Genomic DNA, 18625 nt, shown 5'->3' with positions numbered 1-18625 from the left:
TATTTTCTATATTCTCCTTACAAGCCTTTGGTGGTAGAAAACGATTAATATGGTAATTTGCCACACAGGCACTGCAAAAATGGCTTTTCCAGGAATTGAGCCTAATTCTCAGAATAAAAAAGGGAGTGTGTGAGACAGAGATAGAGACAGACAGGGCAAAAAAAAAAAAAGAATAACAAGTGCTGAGCACTGTTGAAAGCCTTTTTCTTCTTCATAAAAAGCATCCAGCTAAGACTGGGCATTTCTACTTGTCTGCTTTTCTAGGTCAGCCTGTTGTATGAGACCTGGGAGGCAGATGGTAGAGTTTAGTTACTTGGACAACACGGATTGACTTTCTTGATTCAGTTGTTCAGACAGAGGTTGCATGTGCCAAGCACAGCCTCTCCATCCCTTCAAAACACACCGTGGTGTAGTGTCAGCTGTTGGAAAACCTTATACAAACATACCTTAAAAATAAACTTTGTAAGAGAAAACATCCAGGGGATATTCCCCTCCCTCTGCTCTGCTGCCGCATTTTGATGCCAAGGAGAACTTTGACTGGATCAGAAATGTTAGCACTGGCTAAGCGATGGATTGGGACTAATTACAAATTTTCAGCAGTCAGATTGAGGCCAACTGTGCTCAGACTTTTATGCTGTTACTTCTTTTCCCTTCCTACACCACTAGAAAGGGATTCTCTGCTAACAAAAGGCCTGACCCTAGGCTTTTACAGGAGGCAGAAGAAAGGCAGCAATGTGCTCGGCGAATTACGCTCCACTGCCTAACAATACCGTTTGCCGAGATAAAAAAAACCCCATGGTATTTGGCCCAAACTTCGCACTTATCGCAAGCCAGGGTGCATTTTGGGTGCTTGGTAGATAAGGTAATCATCAGGATGAAACCTGTTATCGTTAAAGAAGAACCGATCAGAGCCAAGACACTGGAAGCCTCCACTACATGAAGGAGAGCCAGTGCTACTAGATGTAGCATGCTCACCGGGAAGCTCCTATTTTTGGAGAAAAAGCCAAGTCTACACCCTTGCTCTTCACTGGTAATACTTACAGATGCCTTGGAGAACCCACTTGGGCTTGTTTTGCCACCAGACCCCGAAGAAGTAAACAGGGATCCCACTGAAGATGATTGCAAAGCCAATCGCACATTCCTTCGGCGTCATCCAGAAGGAAACAGCAATGAGAAACAAGCACGCCAGGATGAAGAAAATGGGCAGGCAGATGTTCACCTAAACAAGGACCCAAAGAACACGTTAGAAGTTGTACCGGGGGAACAGGGTACACTTTCCACTGAAGTTTATCTAGCTGTACAGCCCGGGGAGGGAAGGAGTTCATGTTCCACCCCCACATGGACAGTGCTCCTGTCTGTCCCAGTGCTCTGAACAAGGGGACCATGATCTTGAACTGCCAGGGGGAAGGTATCGATTTAGGCAGTGCTCTTCATCAATCCTGGAGAAAACAGACATAGGCTAACACCTAACATGTACATTTAAAACCAGCAAAACAAAGCATGGAGATGTGGCTTGCCAAAGAGCCATGTGCCTTTCTCAGCACCCTTTTTTGACCCCAATTCCATCCTTGAATGATTCCTTATAAGAAGCACCTGTACCAACAGCATCAAATTCAGCAGCAACCACAGCACAAGCCATAGCACCTTCACGGCAGTGTCTCAGGGGACTCGGCTACACAGCAGGGCACCCGCTGCGAACAGCCCAGCTTTTAGAAGAAAAACCAAAAAAACAAAGGAAACACCCTGCAAAGAGTTACTTTGGGAAGGCACTGGTACAGGTCTGTGAGTTTGTTTCTCTCTGGCTGCCTGTTGCCTGGCAGAGACCTGAGTGTGCTGGGGGATGAGTGAGAAACATGCCTTTAAGGAAGGCAGACACGCTTGTGGCTGACATGATTTTGGCCTCCTCCCAGATGGGACGCAGTACTGCCAAGCTGGCCAAGGACAAAGAGAACAAAGTTCTCATCTCTGCAGGCGTGGGTTTGTCTGCTTTATTAAAAAACTATTTTAAGTGAATTCCATGGTGGTACAGAGTGTTTCACTGAGAACCACAGCCTATGATTTGTCCTGGGGAATACGTTAGTCATTGAGAGCTTCCCACTGGGCTACCCCACCAGAATACCCTGCATCTCTGACACCCAGAGCCTCCTTCACCCTGATGTCCCCGTGCCCGTGGCAGCTCTTCATCCCCCTGCACCAATTCGCATTCGGCAGATTTCCATGCAGCAAGGACACCTGCATTAGCTACAACACATTTCCCCTGCACGCTTGCAATCCCAGTCCCTCTTCCGTACAGGACAAGCAGCCGTACTCGCTGAACCTTCCCTGGTGCTGAGAAGGGACTCGGGGAGGACCCACCACGCAATTACCACACTGTTCTCACCTTGATGGGCCTTTCCAGCTCTGGCTTCTTGTAACGCAGCCACATCATGCCGATGATGGCCAGAGCCACGCACAGCCAGTTGAAGAAGCTGAAGAAGTTGATGACTGAGAAAATGTTGTTGGAGAAGGCATAGAGCAGGGTCATGACACACTGCGTCCAGAAAAAAAAAGCCATTAGCAAAGGGAGTATGCAAACCCATGTATGTTACAACACTACATACAGGTACTTTAGAAGAACTATCTGCCAGGAAAAGAATCATGTTGATTTTTACTTATTTAAGCTATTTTCAACTGGTGCCTGGAGCAAGTTCAAAACAGAAGTGGAATGTGAGGATATGATGAGAAGGAGAAGGGTCTATCCTCTCCTGTAGGTGCATGCAGGAATGGCTGTGTCTGGAGGTGGTACCCAAGTAGCCCCCCTCCGAGCACCCTGATGGGATCCTACCCCCGACCCGTTTCTCAACACCAGGCTCATCACCACAGAGCCAGGTGCTTACCGTAAAGATGAGGGATGGCACGGGAGTGAGAAGCCTGGGGTGAATCATAGACAGGATTGAAGGCAAGTGTCCTTCTCGGGATCCCACGAAGAACAGCCTGAAGTGGGGGAGACAGAGCAGTTATCACCTCTGCAACCTTCAGCCCCGGGCCGGGGTTTGTCTTCAGCACAAAACAAGTGGGGACAGCCCAAGCTCAGCCTAGACACTGCTGAGGCAGCCAGACTGAAACGTCCAGGCTCCACGCAGGTTTTCCAGCTTAGTGGCGCCTTGCATGACGCCAGCTGGGCCCTTTTGCTAGTCACTGGTTCAGGAGTGGGGCCCTCCAGGATCAGACCCCAGCACGGGGTGTTCTGCACATACACAGTGGAAAGTCCCCGTCTCAGAAGGAAGGCTGGAGACGGACAAAGAATGCAAGAAAAGATGTATCTATATCCTCGTTTCCAGAGAGAGCAATTAAGTGACTTTCCTAAGACAACCTGGGAGATGTGTGTCAGTGCTGGAAGCATCTCAGTCCCCATCCTGCCCCGTCCTTTCTGGCCTTTCTCCCCTTTCTGGAGAGATTCTCAGCCCTGAAGTTTCATAACCTTCTGCTTTTCATTAAAGCCACTTTCTCAGGCAACATCACTGAGCCCCAAGCCAGTGTTTGTTTATGTTCTAATAACTTCAGCAGGACTTTGCCTGAGGAACAGAAGACTAAGACCACTGAAAGGGTTTCCTTTAAACTGAATATGGTTTTAAAACCTTACTGGTGTTTTTTTTCCGCATTCCCCACATGGCCTCCAGACTCTTTAGACTTTGTGTCTACCCACAGCCACTCTTTGGAGGACAACTCCAAAGGAAGGGGCATTAAGCATGACTTGTAAACAAAACCCACAAAATTGAGCAAGAAACCTACCGGGAAGAAGTGAAGAGCGATCCATTAACGGATCCAAAGCACGATAAGCCCACAAAGACGGGTATGATCCAGGACATGACGCCAAGGTGATAGTTCCCAAAATCCTAAATGGGGGGCAACAAGACAGACATTTCACAACCAGAACGTCCAAAAGAACTCACAGCTGCCTACAAAGACTTAATATTTGTAGAAATCTGAACAAATGATGTGGCTTAGTGCTGAATGTGCTTTGGAGTTTCCCATACTGCCATTTGCTGCTCCTCCTTTCTGAAAAAGCATATTGTGGAATTGCAAAAAAATCAGCAGCGTGGCCCTCCCTCAGAGTCAGGATGCAACATTTATCAGAACGGCTATCCAAAAGTTCAAGACCAAATGGAAACTGCGAGGAGATTCAGACACGCAGATATTGCCGATGGCTGAATAAGGACCTGGGACTCAGCCCCTTAGAAACACAATGACCCGGAGCTGTAGTTTTCTATCACAAACTGACCCCGCACTGCTTCCCTGCAGTTTTACGCCAGTGCTGTTATACTGATTTCAAGACTTGTAAAGGCACACAACTACAGCAACGCAACACAGGCTGGCATCTCCGATAACTCAGCACTGCGTAGGTGCAGGCTGGAGCGGGGGCTTGGTACTAATCCGAAGGATGCAGCACTGTCACCTGAACGGCCCAGACCAACTTATCCTGGACTGGGAGATTCCCCTTGAAGCACTGAACAATCCTGGTCACGCTCAGTTTGCAAGGTCATACCATGCTGCTCACTTCTGAAGCAACCAGGATTTCTGACCGCAATGGCATTTTAATTAATAGAAGTATTATTTTTCTCTTAATTAAAACAAGGAAGATACAGAGAGAGAACAATCTAGTTCAGTATTGACTGAATGACCTTTTCCCATAAATATCACGCTCTGGTAACTGATGAGAAGTCATGAGGCCAGCAGCAACCTTGCATATTTAGGAATTAAAAGCAGCACTAACTGACTGCCCACCCTTACTACTGTCTGTGATTAAACCCACTTGGTATCATGCTGTTCTTCCCTGCTCCCGTCACAGTTGCTCTTTATCTCCTGTCAAACATCAGCTTTTTTGTAAGCAGCCATGATCAGCCTGGAACAAACTAGGTGATGTATGCAGAGATTGTAAGTCTGATTTAACCAGCCCTGGAAAACAGATGAGTCACATCAGAAATGCACCTATCTTACCACAGCCACGGCTTCGGACGTCAGCATCTGGTCCGTCGACAGGGTTGTGAAGTAAGCCAAGTTCGTCAGTACGTAAACCAAAGTGACTACAGGTAGTGAGATGATGATCGCCAGAGGCAGGTTTCTAGGAAGAAAATATAAATTGTAATGGAGCGCTGCAGTTCAGAGAAGAGAGCTGTTGATGCCAGGGATCGGTGGCTCATGCTGCAGCCCTCCTGCACTCGCTTAAAGTTGGCTTCAGCCATTCTGTTCTTCTTTGGCTCTTCAGCATGTCCAGTTTCCCAGCCACAGGCTGTTCCCCTAGGAGAGGAGAAGATGCCCACACGGGAACAGCCCGGAGACTGACAGATGTAGAGTGAAGGATTATGGCAGAAGGGACTTTTTGCATGAGAGACTCTGGCTGTCTGGGCAAGCAGTAATGCAAGATCACTGCAAAGGCAAATAATTAAAAATAACCCCCCGTGTCTCTTGCTAGCCAGCGGCATTAGCACACGTGTTCTCTTCTGGGCAAAGAAGAAGCATTCGTGCTGGTGGGTTTCTTGTGGGAGATGGAAAGATGAGGGATTTAGCGGGCAGTTTTTAGGCTCTAACTCTGTGCAGCTCGCTGGACTGATGAAACTCAAAGAAAAAGGGTTCAGACACAGTCTGAGCGGGTCTGTAAAGACGAGGCTGCGTTGGTACAAATTTGCCTTTCCAAATAGTCTAACTTCATTTGCGAACGGAAACTGGAAAAGGAAACCCTGCTTGATGCCACGTATAATTGGTCTAGCGGAGCTCATAGCCACAGGAGGAGAGAGTCAAATACCACGACTGCATTCAGAAGACACGAAAATAATTGCAAACTGCAAAAACCTTTTTATAACTGTGTTTGTCAAGGAAAGGGCCTATCAAACTTTATGCTTCCCAGCAGGCACTAATCACTGCCAGGGTCAGCCAGGAATGGGTTCTTGCACAAGTGACCCTGAAGCTCGTATGGACAGTGCCTCATCCGCACCTTCCCTATGAGCAAAAATGATCTATCAGCGATGTCCTGCCTCGGTGTGGCCCACCCTCACCTCACCAGGTCCCCTGCGTAACCCTGAAAGGCGCGAGCAGTGCAGAAAGCAGCTACTGCTCAACAGAACAGGAAGAGCATGTGACAAACATATGTACGCGCAAACACTCTTGCGGGAGTTTATACAAGACAGTAATAAAGCCCTGAGTGCTTCTTCCTCGTCCATAATTCAGAGAGGTGCCATGCCAAGGAAGCAGGACTTTCCAACAACACCGGTAATATTAGCAGTCCAGGAAAGCAGTGTAAGCAACAGCCCTTCTCATACAGAGATTATTATTCCCCTTCCCCTGTTCCAGGGAGGAACAATGCCATTAATTTATCTCGTTTTCTATTTCCTCAGAAAAAGACCTTGGCTTCTGGGCTGATTAGCAACTCCTGATTACACACACGAGGAAGGGGCTTCCTGAGAACTACAGGTTTTCCTCCCAGGGAAGTCATCACAGGACACACACCTACCTGTAGGGATTTATCATCTCTTCTGTAACAAAATTCAAGTAATTCCTGTAATTTAAAAAGAAGAGTGGTTAATTCTGGTTACTCCATGGAATAAACGAAACCCTTCGCCTTACTCATCTGCAAGGGAATTTCAGGAGGGGTAGAGAGACTGACACCTGCGGTAAAACTTATGGTGGCTGATGTCTAGTCCAAGACCTACAGCACAAAACCTGCAAAGTGCAAGCCCTGGATGGTGCTGGTGGATCTAGCACACCATGCTGCCCGCTTCCTTGCAAGAGGAGGGGTGATTGCAGGTGAAGAGCTGGACCCACGAGCGACAGGGCCACCCCTCCAGGCAATAAGGATGGCTGCAACTGGCCTGTTTTGCACCAAATTCAGCAGGATCCTTGTGCTTGCAAGTGCTCGAAGGGACTGATAGAGAAACCCTCCGGGAGCTTCAGTTTGGTGCTCAAAGTAATCTCTTGGCATGTAGCACACCTCTCTTCTGCTAGCCAAATCCACCCTGCTGCTTTCTCTTAACACCACGTAGGAGCTGCACCAAGCATCATGGTGCATCATCACCCATCATCTGCCGCTGCTTCTAAATCCCACGATCACCTCCACTTCTCTGTGCTTCCACGTCTTAGCTGGAAATGAGGCATGAAGTATGACTATTAAGATCACTAGGCAAACCCAAAGCATCTGCCTCATTGCCCTGGTTACAAGAAAGATGGAAAGTCCTGGACCTCACTCTTCCTGCAAACACAATCTGGGGACAAAAGAAAGGGACTACAGTATTTAGCATTGAAAAAAAGATAGAGGGCTGCATCTTACCATCCTCCGTAGGCAAAGAGACCACTGTACAAAGCTAACACGATGTTCCCCACGCCTACTTTTGTGCCTTCGAAGGAGTGCTCAGGAGTCAGGTTTGTCACATCACCTGCAGAAAACAAAAACAAGAAAGGATCGATGCAGATGGGCTGTGAACCCCAAGGGCCTTTGTGGGCGTTGAAACAGAGAAACCTGGAGGCAAAAGCTGCTCTCAGGATACTTAATTATCACCCTGATGCACTTCGGGTTATGCTAGAGAGCATGTGCACATATTTCTATTGGGCTGATTCCTCCAGTTTTACTGTGTGTAATTCAGCTGGAGTAATGCACCAAATAATCAGTGCCAAACATACTTGTCTCAAGCAACTAGTCATCATTGAGCGCTCAGACTTTCTCACGCTACAACGTGCTATCGCCAAGGTAATCTCCCAGATATCGCCCTGCGAAGAAAACATTCTGGGGTCCTTCCTGCTGGAAGATGCTATGCAAACAGATATTGTCACATTGTCCTCTCAACTGAAAGCTGCTTTCATTCGATAAAAACCCCAGGATTTCCTCTGCTTCCACCAACCACCCAATAAAGCAGAAACCCAGGATTTCCTCTAGTCCCACCAGCCACCTGATAAAGCAGAGGGTTATGGCAATCCCTTTGATTGTGGGAAGTCAGGTTCTTTGGGGCTTGAATATCAGAAGTTAGCTTCTTTAGGGCTTGAATATCAAAAGTTCCTGTTATGTATCTGCTTTTGAAAGAAAAAGCCATAAATAGACGACTTGATTGTACCTTTGGTAAGAACTGTCCCAGAGCAGCCAAGAGTTTATTTATTTTGCTTTAAAATGCTCTGCAATTGTTTTGTTCCCTGCCTTTTGATGTGGAGCCTCTGTGCAGTCTGGGATGGCGGAGCCACGCTCCCCTTCCCGGACCCAGCGCTCCCCTCGGTGAGGACGGAAGCGGGGAGCGAGGCAGGATTCGGCAGGGCACGTTTGCATCCAGGGAGCCCTGTCGAAGCCCATGTGATTCCTCTTAGGGCATAGATCTTTACTAATCGCTGGAGCAACTGCATCACATGGCAGTCAGCAGGGCCTGGAGCTTAACCCTTCATCTCTTAGCACAAGGTACCCAGGATGTGCATCGGGGGTAAGGAGAGGGATGCTAATACACCAGGCATTTTTCTTCTGGATGGCCTCTCTTCCCATCTCACGTCGGAAAATTCACTCCCTCATGCCACCAAAAGCCACTTTTGCAGAGGCTGGATAACAAATATGGATGCACGGACCTTTTAACGCCTCGCACTCATCTTTTTAGTCATGGGGAAGGGGGACTTTTCCCGACAGCACTATCAGTCTGCTGGTGCGTCTTTCATTCATGGGGCTTCGCAAGGGACTGCTCCAAATCTGTGCTAGTGACACGGAGCTGCCCTGTGCACATGGGAGAGCTACATCTTGTCTTTTACCCTCCCTACCTGACCCTCCAGCTCTATCCCCATCCTCTCCATCCTGGACATTGCTCCCCTTCACCTGCTTTCTCTCTCCCACTCCTGCTGAGTCCTAACCAGGGCAAAAACATATTCCCTAACATGGTGTCCAAAATGCTCTCCACTCACAAAACTATCCAGAAAACCAGCTCCCCTCTGCCTTCTTCCCTGCTCGGTTACTGTTCCGAGGGATTGCAAGGGGATTGCAAGGGGATGCTGTGGGTGTGAGCTGCGAAGGAGCCAGGACCACAGCAGCAGCACATGCACTGGGCAATCGGATCTGGGAAATACCAGTTTTCCAAGGCTCTACTTGTCCAGATTCCACTGCAGATAACAGTTCTCCACCGGTGTTGCCTTGTCCCTCTCTCCCAGCAGCTCCTTGCATTATGAAGGTCTCTTCTGAATCTGTCTTGGGATATGCTGGTTGTATTTAATGCCCCTTTAGCCAGTGAATCTCCTAGCAAAATGCACCAATTGTTTTTAAAAAGCGAGGATAGAAAATGTACATCGGAGTGTAATAGGAAAGCCAGGAAATGCAAAAAGACTGATATGATGCTGTGAGTTTAACCTTAGTTCCTGGCTTATAGGTTCAGTCATATAATCTTAATTTAGCATTAATGCCCCGGCCTGGCTGTGAATAAAAAGGCTGAGCAGGAGGTGGGTGTGCCCGGTATCACATTCTGCTGGATCCCTCGGGCTCAGCTTTCCTGAGTTTATTTTCTGCCCCTCATGAATAATTACCAGTCTAGTTCTTTCCAGGTCTTTTGTTATGGGACTAAGATACGCTTTTTGTTAACTGTGACTGTAATTAGCTACTGGAACGGCACACGGATGGACTGGGAGAGCAGGAGAGCTCTCCAGGCGTTTCAAACACCCCTCGGGATGTCTCTTCTCAAAGGTCTGCTCGTGCTCTGCCAGTAGCCCAGCTCCCACCGAGGCCGAGGGATCACCACCTTTACCACGTCAGGAGGATGCTCCGATCTGGGAGCAGCCACGGCACAAGCAGCATCACGCCGCAGGCTCACCCTCCCATTTCTTGTCCGCAGCTGGACACCAGCTTCCACCAAAAGCCTCTTTCGGGCAAAAATCTCTCAGGCCAAATGTTCCTTTTTCCGAGGCATCTGCAGGTTTCGTTCTCTGCCTTCCCAAACCTCAGACAGAAACCGTGTGCTGTGCCGCCGAGGAAGGGCTGAGCTGCTGCCCTCGCCCAGCTGGCCAGGAGAAGAGAAGAACTTCGGTGGTCCCCAGACTGAAACCACATGCCTTGGCTTCAAGATGTGCCACCCGCTTGAGAACCGCAGGCATCTTCAGCCTCTGGGCAAGGAAGGGTCCAAGCCCAATTCGGTGGCCCGCTGCGCTGTACAGACATTTTGGCTGTGCGTCAGGAGGAGCGCTGCCCTCCAAGACAGGCGAGCAAAGAGGAGGGAAAGGCAGCGCGGGACCGTACGGGAGCAGCACTGAAGCAAAGAAATTAAAACAAAGCTTGGTATTTCATTGCACTGTGGGTGGGCGGGGGTGGTGGATGGAAGGATGGATGGGTAGGACATAACTAATTACTCGCACACCTCTGCAGCACGCACCTAACCCAGCTCTTGGGAGCACTGAAATGCAGCTACCGGCAAAGGAGTGGCAAGTCAGCGTGGAGGCAGCCAGGAGAGAAGAGCAGGTAGGAAGGAAGGGGCTTTTTGTTCCTCCTCAATGCTTTAGGAGCTGACACCTCGCTGGCCTCTCCCTGCCTCACCTAGCGAGAGTTGTAGCTCTCCAAAAATTTGCTGCAAGTTGCTAAACTTCAGGTCTCTATGCTCCCACGGTAAAATGGATTTAGCAACATGTCAGAACACGATTAAATAACCAGAGGAGCTGAGATTTATCTCTTCCCACTCCAAGGGGGCAAGCTCGCATTCTCAGGTGTCCACATGATGCTCCTTTGCCACGATGTTTGCTTCTTTCATGCTTTATCGCTTCCTGGTTGCATGAGAGGAGCCTGGGCTCCTTAACAAACACACCCCGAAGATCACATCCCAGCAGAGCAGCTGTCCTCTCCTGCCGTCACCGCAACAAAGCTCTGTCCCACCCTGCCGGCCAGCAGATCACCAGAAAGATAATAATTTGTGCCCGCCAGCGATGCCTTTACAGACATAACTGGTGCCACATTATACGTCTCGGGGTCAAAAATGCCAAGCTCCAGCAGTGATGGCAGAAGGGTATCCCAGATACAGTGGGTGAGCTCTCACTGCACCCGTCTTGCCCTGATCTCGTTACCAGCCCCACACACAATTAGATGGAGGTTCGAGTAGTTGTTAGACAGACCCTTGGAAGAGAAATCCATCACACAAAGATACCTCCTCTGGTGCAGAAGACCCAGAGGTACAGTGGAGGCTCAGAAAATATCCAGAAAGCACCACGTCCCCCCTGTTCTTACCCACTGATGCTATTGGCCCCAGCTGGAGACTGGGGATACTGGGTAGACGGTCCAGCATGGTCACTGTTACCTCCTGCCTCTAATACAAACGCTCATTAGGACCTGCTGTTCAAAATGCCGGTATGAACCTCGGTTCCAGACACCCTGCATCTTTCAAGCCTGAACGTGCAACTCGAGCCTCCGGACTTCGGAGGCTTCAATTGCAGACTTTGGATCAAATCAAGGGTTACAAAGCTGCAGGTGAGGCTGCCAAGCACGGCCTCGACTGCTCCCACGGAGCGAGACGTCCATCAGCGAAAGCATCCCGGGCAAAGCCACGCTCTGCCCACCCTCCCGGCCCCCCCCGTCCTCCCCATGCGGCCACGGCTGCTCTCTAGGCAATGCCCTGCCTATGCCCGGCACCCCGGTGATCTAAAACCTGGTTTGAACTGGCTGTTCAACTGCACTCTGCTCTACAATTAACCAAATTAAGGTAACAAGCTCTGACATAAACCCCATTTGCTGATCTTGCCAGCTGCCAAGACGCTGGTAATTGCGCCGGCAAGCGCTGGGTCACCTGGGGCTTTTCTGCGGGAGGGACCTATTTTGGGTCCGCACGCTGCATGTTCAGACCCTTTCTTTGAAAAATGTTCATTTGCTCCCCAGTCATGTCCATTCCGGTTTTAATAGCACGGCAATCTTCTCTTGCAGAAGGCATTTAATGATAATTAAATATTTTTAACTTGCCTAAACAGTGAGGAGAGGGAACACAGCCATCTAGAGAGCTCAGCAAGAGAAGGGGGGGCCCTCAGTGCGTCTCGCTCGTGGAAGAAACCGAGCCAGGGAGACATGTGTTGTATATACAAAAAACCCCAGAGGAGAAGATCCACTCAGCTGTTGAGCCATTTCCTGAGAAAAGCAGCGAGTTCGATCAACTGAGTCAGAAAACAAGACGGCAAGAAACACGCAGGGGCCAGGGTTAGGAGAGCATCTCTTCGGCAGCTCGGAGCTCCCTGGGAAACACATGGTTGGTAGCCACATCACCTCTTTGCTCCTCTCTTATCGCTGCCGCTCTGCAGACAGCTTAGCATTGAGCAGTCTTGAACAGCACCTATTAAACTTGGGTCCCATAGCAGATGAGTTCACAGGTCTGAAAATTTCTTCTCCAAGGTGAAGCCATGGGTCTGGGCTCCTGGATTCACTCTACCCCACGCATTACTTGAGCTTTGCAACTCCTCCTTTTGCAACGGTCCACCAGGACACTACTTGGGCGTTTTGTTACCTTTCCCACCTCCTCTGCATCTGGCTGGTATCACCAAAAAACCTTTTACCCTCTTCCTCCTAAGCAAACACTTCTCGATTTTCAGAACCTCCATGTCTGCTGGCATAACATTTGCTGATGAGAAATAAAGAGCCCTGGAGCGATGCACAGCATGCAAAATGCCGTGCCTCCTCTGGGAGCCAGAAAGCACAGAGGCAGCGCAGGGACCCTGAATGAACAAGTTCCCTTTGATCATTAGCACAGCATGGAAAGGTGTTTCCTAAACGCCCCTTTGTCTATCCCGATCTGGACAGAGTAACAGCAAGGTGCAAACCCTAAACAAACCACCCAGTGGGTTTCCAGCCACTTCCATAAGCTTCTTTTTTCTTTTCGTATCTGCGCAACAGGTTCAATCCACATCCATAGAAACTTGTGATCGAGAATGACAAACAAGAACGAGCCACCTGACCGGGCTCTGGAGGGGCTAGCCAGGGCCAACCAGCTTGACGTGCAGGAGAGCCAAGAACATTTGGGGAGGGCAAATCCTCCTGCCTGTCACCCACACCTCTAGCACCACAGGCAAGGCCATTAATTTCAGCCCAGCAGTTGGAAGGCTGTGGGAAAGGATCAATAAATTGCAAGCGAAAGCACATGCGTACACACACACACACGCAACACAGAGCTATCGACTGCATTGAAACACCTTCGGCATGAACGACTGCTTCTGCTGCATCCAAAGACTTTAGAGAGACAGTGAGAGGAGATCCAGACAGAGATGCAAAGAAGCGAATACCAAAGCATTAGCTGCTCTCTAGTTAAATATGCCTGCATTGCTGGGATAGCTGCACTCGGAAAAATGAGAAGCCAACAGAGCCTCTCATGTCAGCTGCCTTAAAACCCACTCGGCCCACAGCAGCGGTGAGCAGGGTCCCCTTGGCATGTCCCAGATGCACTCCTCAGCCTCCAATGCAAGGCACCTACCTTGATCCAGCTTAGCATTTGGCAGTTCATTCAGGATAACGAAAATGAGCAACATGCTACAATCCGCAGCTCCTTGGGTAAAGCGGTTTTTCAGATGTCAAGGCACATTTCCACCTTGAAGAGTTAACGCAGCTATGAGCCTCCAGACACAATGTTAAACAAACAACAGTTCACATCATCATTAAAGGCCAAGCTTCCAGCGTGTGCATACAGACGCACTCCAACTCACAGTGTTCGTAACAAGAAGCACAGGTCACTGACCGACTGCTTCTGTATTTTGGGGTTTGTTGTTGTTGTTGTTGTTATTAAATGCACCCTATTTATTTTCGGACAGGCAACCTTGCACTTGTAAAATGCAAAAGCCCCAGCAGGCTGAACTCTATCCTTGAATCTATAATTGCCAAAAATTTTCTGGGCTGAGAGGGCAAGAAAGAAATTGTCTGAGCAGAAATGAACCGCTGCTCACTCCAAACCAGAGCAGGCAAAGCTGCACAGCACGCCAACCTGCCATGCCCACCTGGCCTCAGCCTTTGCATCCGCCTTTGGCTGGAAAAGAAATCAAAGATTAGAGGGCAAGAGGCCCATAAAACATAATTGAGTTGTATCAACCCTCCAGCGTTAAGACGCCTGATTAATCTCCAACATGTGGTTGATGTGATTTAGAGGTGCAGGATGCTGGCAGCTTTCCCAGCTTCCTTGTTCGTGCTCTCCTTCGGTACAGTCTTCCACTTTCCATGAGTTCCCAGGACAAGAGGGTGAGTAAGGGAAGCACAATGGCTTTCCTTCAAAGCTTACTGCTGGAAAATCATGTTATAGTGGCATTTCTGAATGCCAGTATAACAAGAAACAGCACGGGCAGCTGCAGGGCACGTTCTTCTCGCAATCTTTTGTGCATGAGCCTCAGCCCCAACTTGCAGGGACACACTCAAAGCTTGATGGACGTTTACTATCCATAGGCTTTGCCTCTTCTCTGCCAAAGAGGATCTACGGTGCGAGTTAGTCATGGGCTGGCTGGGCGAACACCCATCTAGTTTGGTTTTGGGCTCCAAACTCATCTCAGACACCTACAGCTCCACCATCAGTTGGTTCTCGTGTCCCAGGTTGTGTCCTAGAGCTGGTCCCTTGGGTGAGCTGGTCCCTCCGGGCACAGACACCAGCGCGACGGCTACCCTGCTGCGTACAACACCGCACCGTGTGCGCAAAGGTATTTCTGCATCTACCCTCAGTTAGCAAAAAAGCAGGTCATGACTGACGTGACAGGAAACAGAAAAAAAAATAAATGAACTGAAAACAAACTCCTAAACACTGACCTGCCGATCAGGTTCACGCTATGGACACGAGAGATGAGACTGGGTCAAAGGAAAACTTGTGGCAGATTTCTTTAGCTATGTGAAGCGCTCATTCATGTCTGGATGGCCAAGCGTGATTAAATGGAGGTACAAACCCAAGAGAATTCAGACAATGACCACTCTTGTTTTCCCTTAGTATCTGTGTGCCATTGTGCTTTGAGACCTGAGGGAGCCTGAGATTTTAATTACCAGGCACGAAATCAAGTTTTCTTGCCCTGTCAGCAGGACCCCTCCAGAGCAGCCCTGCCCTCCCCAGGCTTACAGCTCCATCCTCGCCTTTGCTGCTTGCAGAGCTCATCCGCTCAGACCCCGGTCCCACTCCAGATCTGGCTCAAGGGGCTTTTTTGGGGACGTTCAGCTGACATTGCCACTGGCAGCAGAGAAGAAAATCTGGGAGGAAAGGAAGAGCGAGTAAACTTTCCCTCCCTCTCGTCTTTCTTAATCACAGGATTTTTCAGAAAAAAGGGCAAAGAAATAAGTTTGGACAGGGAACCAGCAAAATAACCCTCACAGAGAAAGATAGAGACCAAATGGTCAAAGGGATTCGATAAATGAAAGTAGTACCCAGATGTGTGCACACACCCACAGCTCCAAGATGTTGCCTCGCAGCTGGAGTACTTTTTATAGTATTTTTAGGAGGCTTCACAGACGTGCTAAGCATGCATTAATGACTGAAGGTTTGAATCTTCATTTCAGTACTTTCAGAAACCGACTGTCATGGTTTAACCCCAGCCGGTAACATGTTGAGTTCAGAATTTGCCAGCCACAACTGCACCTCTAAATACCTTTTTACAAAGAGCAAATGACACTAGGGTGGGGGGTGCCAGTGCTGGCTGATACTGTACACATCTATTTAAAGAAAAAACAAGATGAAAACCAAAACTCCCTACCTAGTCTAAGCTCTCCATGGCAAATGTCTGGAGCTAAACCTGCCTACTTTGTCCTTAATTCACCCCGTGCTTGTTCAGCACATGCAACTCTGCTGGTCTCTGACAAGCCCAATGAAGGGAGTTACGAGAGAATAATGCTGCTGCCATCAAACAGGCACTCGAGGCACCGCAGATGAGAAATTTAAGATCAGAAATCAGGCATTAAGAGGGAAAAGGGACGATAAGTTCAATAAAAATAATTCAATAAAACGAGTGTTAAATTTGATTTCCCTAAGTCCCAAATGCCCAATTCTTTTTTTTAAGCAGAACTGCTGGTGAAGAATCACGGCGAGGGCTGGAGCCCAGCACTGCAGCACTCCCAAACACGCAGCAGCCAGGAACGGCACCTCGCTGCTTGAGCTGCCTAAGGGCAGATAAACTTTTAAGAAACCCTAGGACATCAACAACAGAAAAGAATGTATCACCTGAAACATGTCTGTGATAAGTTTTTTTTAGAATTTTTTGACGTTGAAACCTTTCCTGAATTTCCTCACACGTAAAAATCATGAGCGTGTCCTGAAAAATTAGCACTTTTTTTTTACCATTTCATGCCTAGGTTAGTTTTTAAGGCACTGTGAGGTGCAGGGTAATCGGGTACGAAGAGTACAGCTGCAGACCTAACCACAGACCTCTGCATCACACCCAGTGCAGAAAACATCCCTTAAACCTGCCCAGCCACTGCACGTCCAAACCAGCTGCACGATCTAGTCCCAGGCAGGTCAAGAATATGGCCAAAAAGTACCCAGAGGTGGCTGGACAGAAGGTGATTTGTGAGAGCTGGTAAAACAGTAGAACCAAAAATAAGCCTAGTTTTTGTAACACTGGAGTGAAAAAATCCTGATCCTGTCTATGCTGTAAGCTATTTATACTATTTAAGTGCTGCAGGCTGGTGGGCTGTACAGTTGCGGGTCAATATGTAAGGTTTTACACACCCAGTCCAGGACACTGGACTTTTAAAGCAACACAACTCCAGCCCCACAAAGGCTTTTAAAAGTGTAACTTTTGTATTAGTAAAATAATTGCATCCCAAGTGGGTCAGCCATACTAAGTCAACTTTCAAGTAGTTGAAAGGCTAAGTAGGAAACCAACTTCTACCCTCCTTTTGAAGTTGCATGAAAGAAGTGATGCAAAACAGCTGTCCACAGAAAGATCACAAGGAAACGCTATTTTCTGTGTGGTAATATTGCCACATATTTCTTTGTCTTGAGATGTTACTGCTTTTCTGAAAATAATGAAAATATCCAATGAAAGGATAAAAAGAAAAAAAAGCCAAAAGCTGAAGGTGGGAGGTCAATACAGAGAAAGACATACTTCTGTGAAGTCTCAGAAGTTTCCACATTTGAGCGAGCAATTGTGGTGTCGGTCCTCTTCTCTGTTTATGGATACTGTAAACATAAACCAGCAACGGGACAGTAGCCACTAAAGCAAATTAATCAGCACTGCTCAGGCACTATCCGGAGTGTCATGGGAACACACAACCCCTTCACCACTGAAACTGCAGCCCCAGACAAATCAACTTGGTGTGTATTTCACCCCAATAATAGCTGCCGGCTTGGGACTGAATTTACCCAGCTGGTAGTGGTAAGAGTCCTCTTTGTCCAAAGAGCGTTGCAATGGGTATAACAGAAAAAAAGGGCACGCAGAGGAGCAGTAAAGGCATGGCACTGTGCTTATGTATGGGACTCAGGATCACCCACCTACTCAGAGGTTAAACAGGCTTTTAGAAAAAAAGTTACCCATTTAGAAGCGTCAGCACTTTAAAAGACTGGGTCTGTAGTATTTCGCCTGGAGAAGGTCCAGCAACTCCGTACTGTACCACTAATGCACAGCGCAGCCTCAGAGAGCACAGACACGGCGGCTTCCAGGTGCACCGGGTTTGTCCCCCTGCTCCAAGGCAGGTTCGACTCACTTAAACCATTCCCGAGAGACGTTTATTAACCTGTTCTTGTGAATCTCCAGTGAGACAGCCTCTCTGAACAATCTACTTGAGCTCTGCGTTACAGTTAAAAGTGTTTTTCTAACGGCTAATTTAAATTTCCCTTGTCTCACAGCTCGCACCCTTTATTTCTTGTCCCAACAGAGAACAGTGCATCGCTTTCCCACCTTCGGTATGCTTTAAGTGATGCTACTATGCTTTCCTTGAAGAAAAAAGAAGAAGATGACAGTTTCTTGATGCATCCCTGCTACATAAAAGCATCCAGTTACCTGGAATGATTTAAAGAAAAGTTGAGTAAGTTGCAAAACATATGTGGAAGATAAGGAAGGGCATATGAAAGGAGCTTGCACGTTCTTAAGGACTTACCAGAGAGCTTGCAACTTCCATAAGGAGATTAACAAAATCCATGTCAGACCACAGGCAGAATCCCAGGCAGTATATTGTAAAATAGGAACTCAGACAAGCAGTAGCGTGCCACTTAGGACAAGGCATACACATGGGCTTTGGGAGGAGCATCCTCTGTAGATCCCAAGGTTCCCACTCTGAACCAGCTTGCTTTACGTTGAGCATTGTGTGCACAGGCAGGAAGAAAAGGTCTTTGCCGTCAGATGTTATCATTTAACTATTGCTTTTGATCTTGTTACCTTTCACTCTGTCTGAAGTGGCCAGGTGGTTTAGCAAGAAACTAAATGTCACATGAAATGAGCTGTACTGCAAGATGAGCACAAGTCATAGCGATATCTCTCCAGACCTACCGAAAACTTGAAACTCTAACAGGCTTTACAGGAGGTAAAAAGCTTCTGAGACAGAGGAGCATAGGATGCATTTTTTTGTACAGAAGACTGAAACCTCTTATTGGTATAAGATACAAGTCTATGGAAACACCATGTATTTATAGCTGAGGAACCAGGGCAGAAAGTGACTCACCCTCAACAAAAGAACAGTACAGAGGGAGGGAAGGTGATTCTGAAGATGCAAATTAAGATTATCATCTGCAAA

The 18625-nt window shown here is 48.1% G+C and overlaps 1 protein-coding gene across 1 annotated transcript in view; it reads right to left on the bottom strand.

Annotated features, from left to right (window-relative positions):
* The window catches only part of SLC7A5 (solute carrier family 7 member 5), a 41274-nt gene that overhangs the window by 7111 nt on the left and 15538 nt on the right, over positions 1-18625 (bottom strand). Inside the window, exons 3-9 of the mRNA XM_052796451.1 lie at positions 7301-7406; positions 6488-6532; positions 4978-5101; positions 3772-3875; positions 2877-2973; positions 2381-2530; positions 1042-1219 (exon numbers count right to left, since the gene is read on the bottom strand). Coding sequence (XP_052652411.1) covers positions 1042-1219; positions 2381-2530; positions 2877-2973; positions 3772-3875; positions 4978-5101; positions 6488-6532; positions 7301-7406 — 804 coding nt within the window. The remainder of the gene's footprint in view (positions 1-1041; positions 1220-2380; positions 2531-2876; positions 2974-3771; positions 3876-4977; positions 5102-6487; positions 6533-7300; positions 7407-18625) is intronic.

Source organism: Harpia harpyja, chromosome 9, assembly GCF_026419915.1.
Source record: "Harpia harpyja isolate bHarHar1 chromosome 9, bHarHar1 primary haplotype, whole genome shotgun sequence".
In the NCBI taxonomy this organism is placed as follows: Eukaryota; Metazoa; Chordata; class Aves; order Accipitriformes; family Accipitridae; genus Harpia; species Harpia harpyja.
The sequence above is the reverse complement of the archived record's forward strand: the minus strand, read 5'-3'. Positions and strand labels throughout refer to the sequence as shown.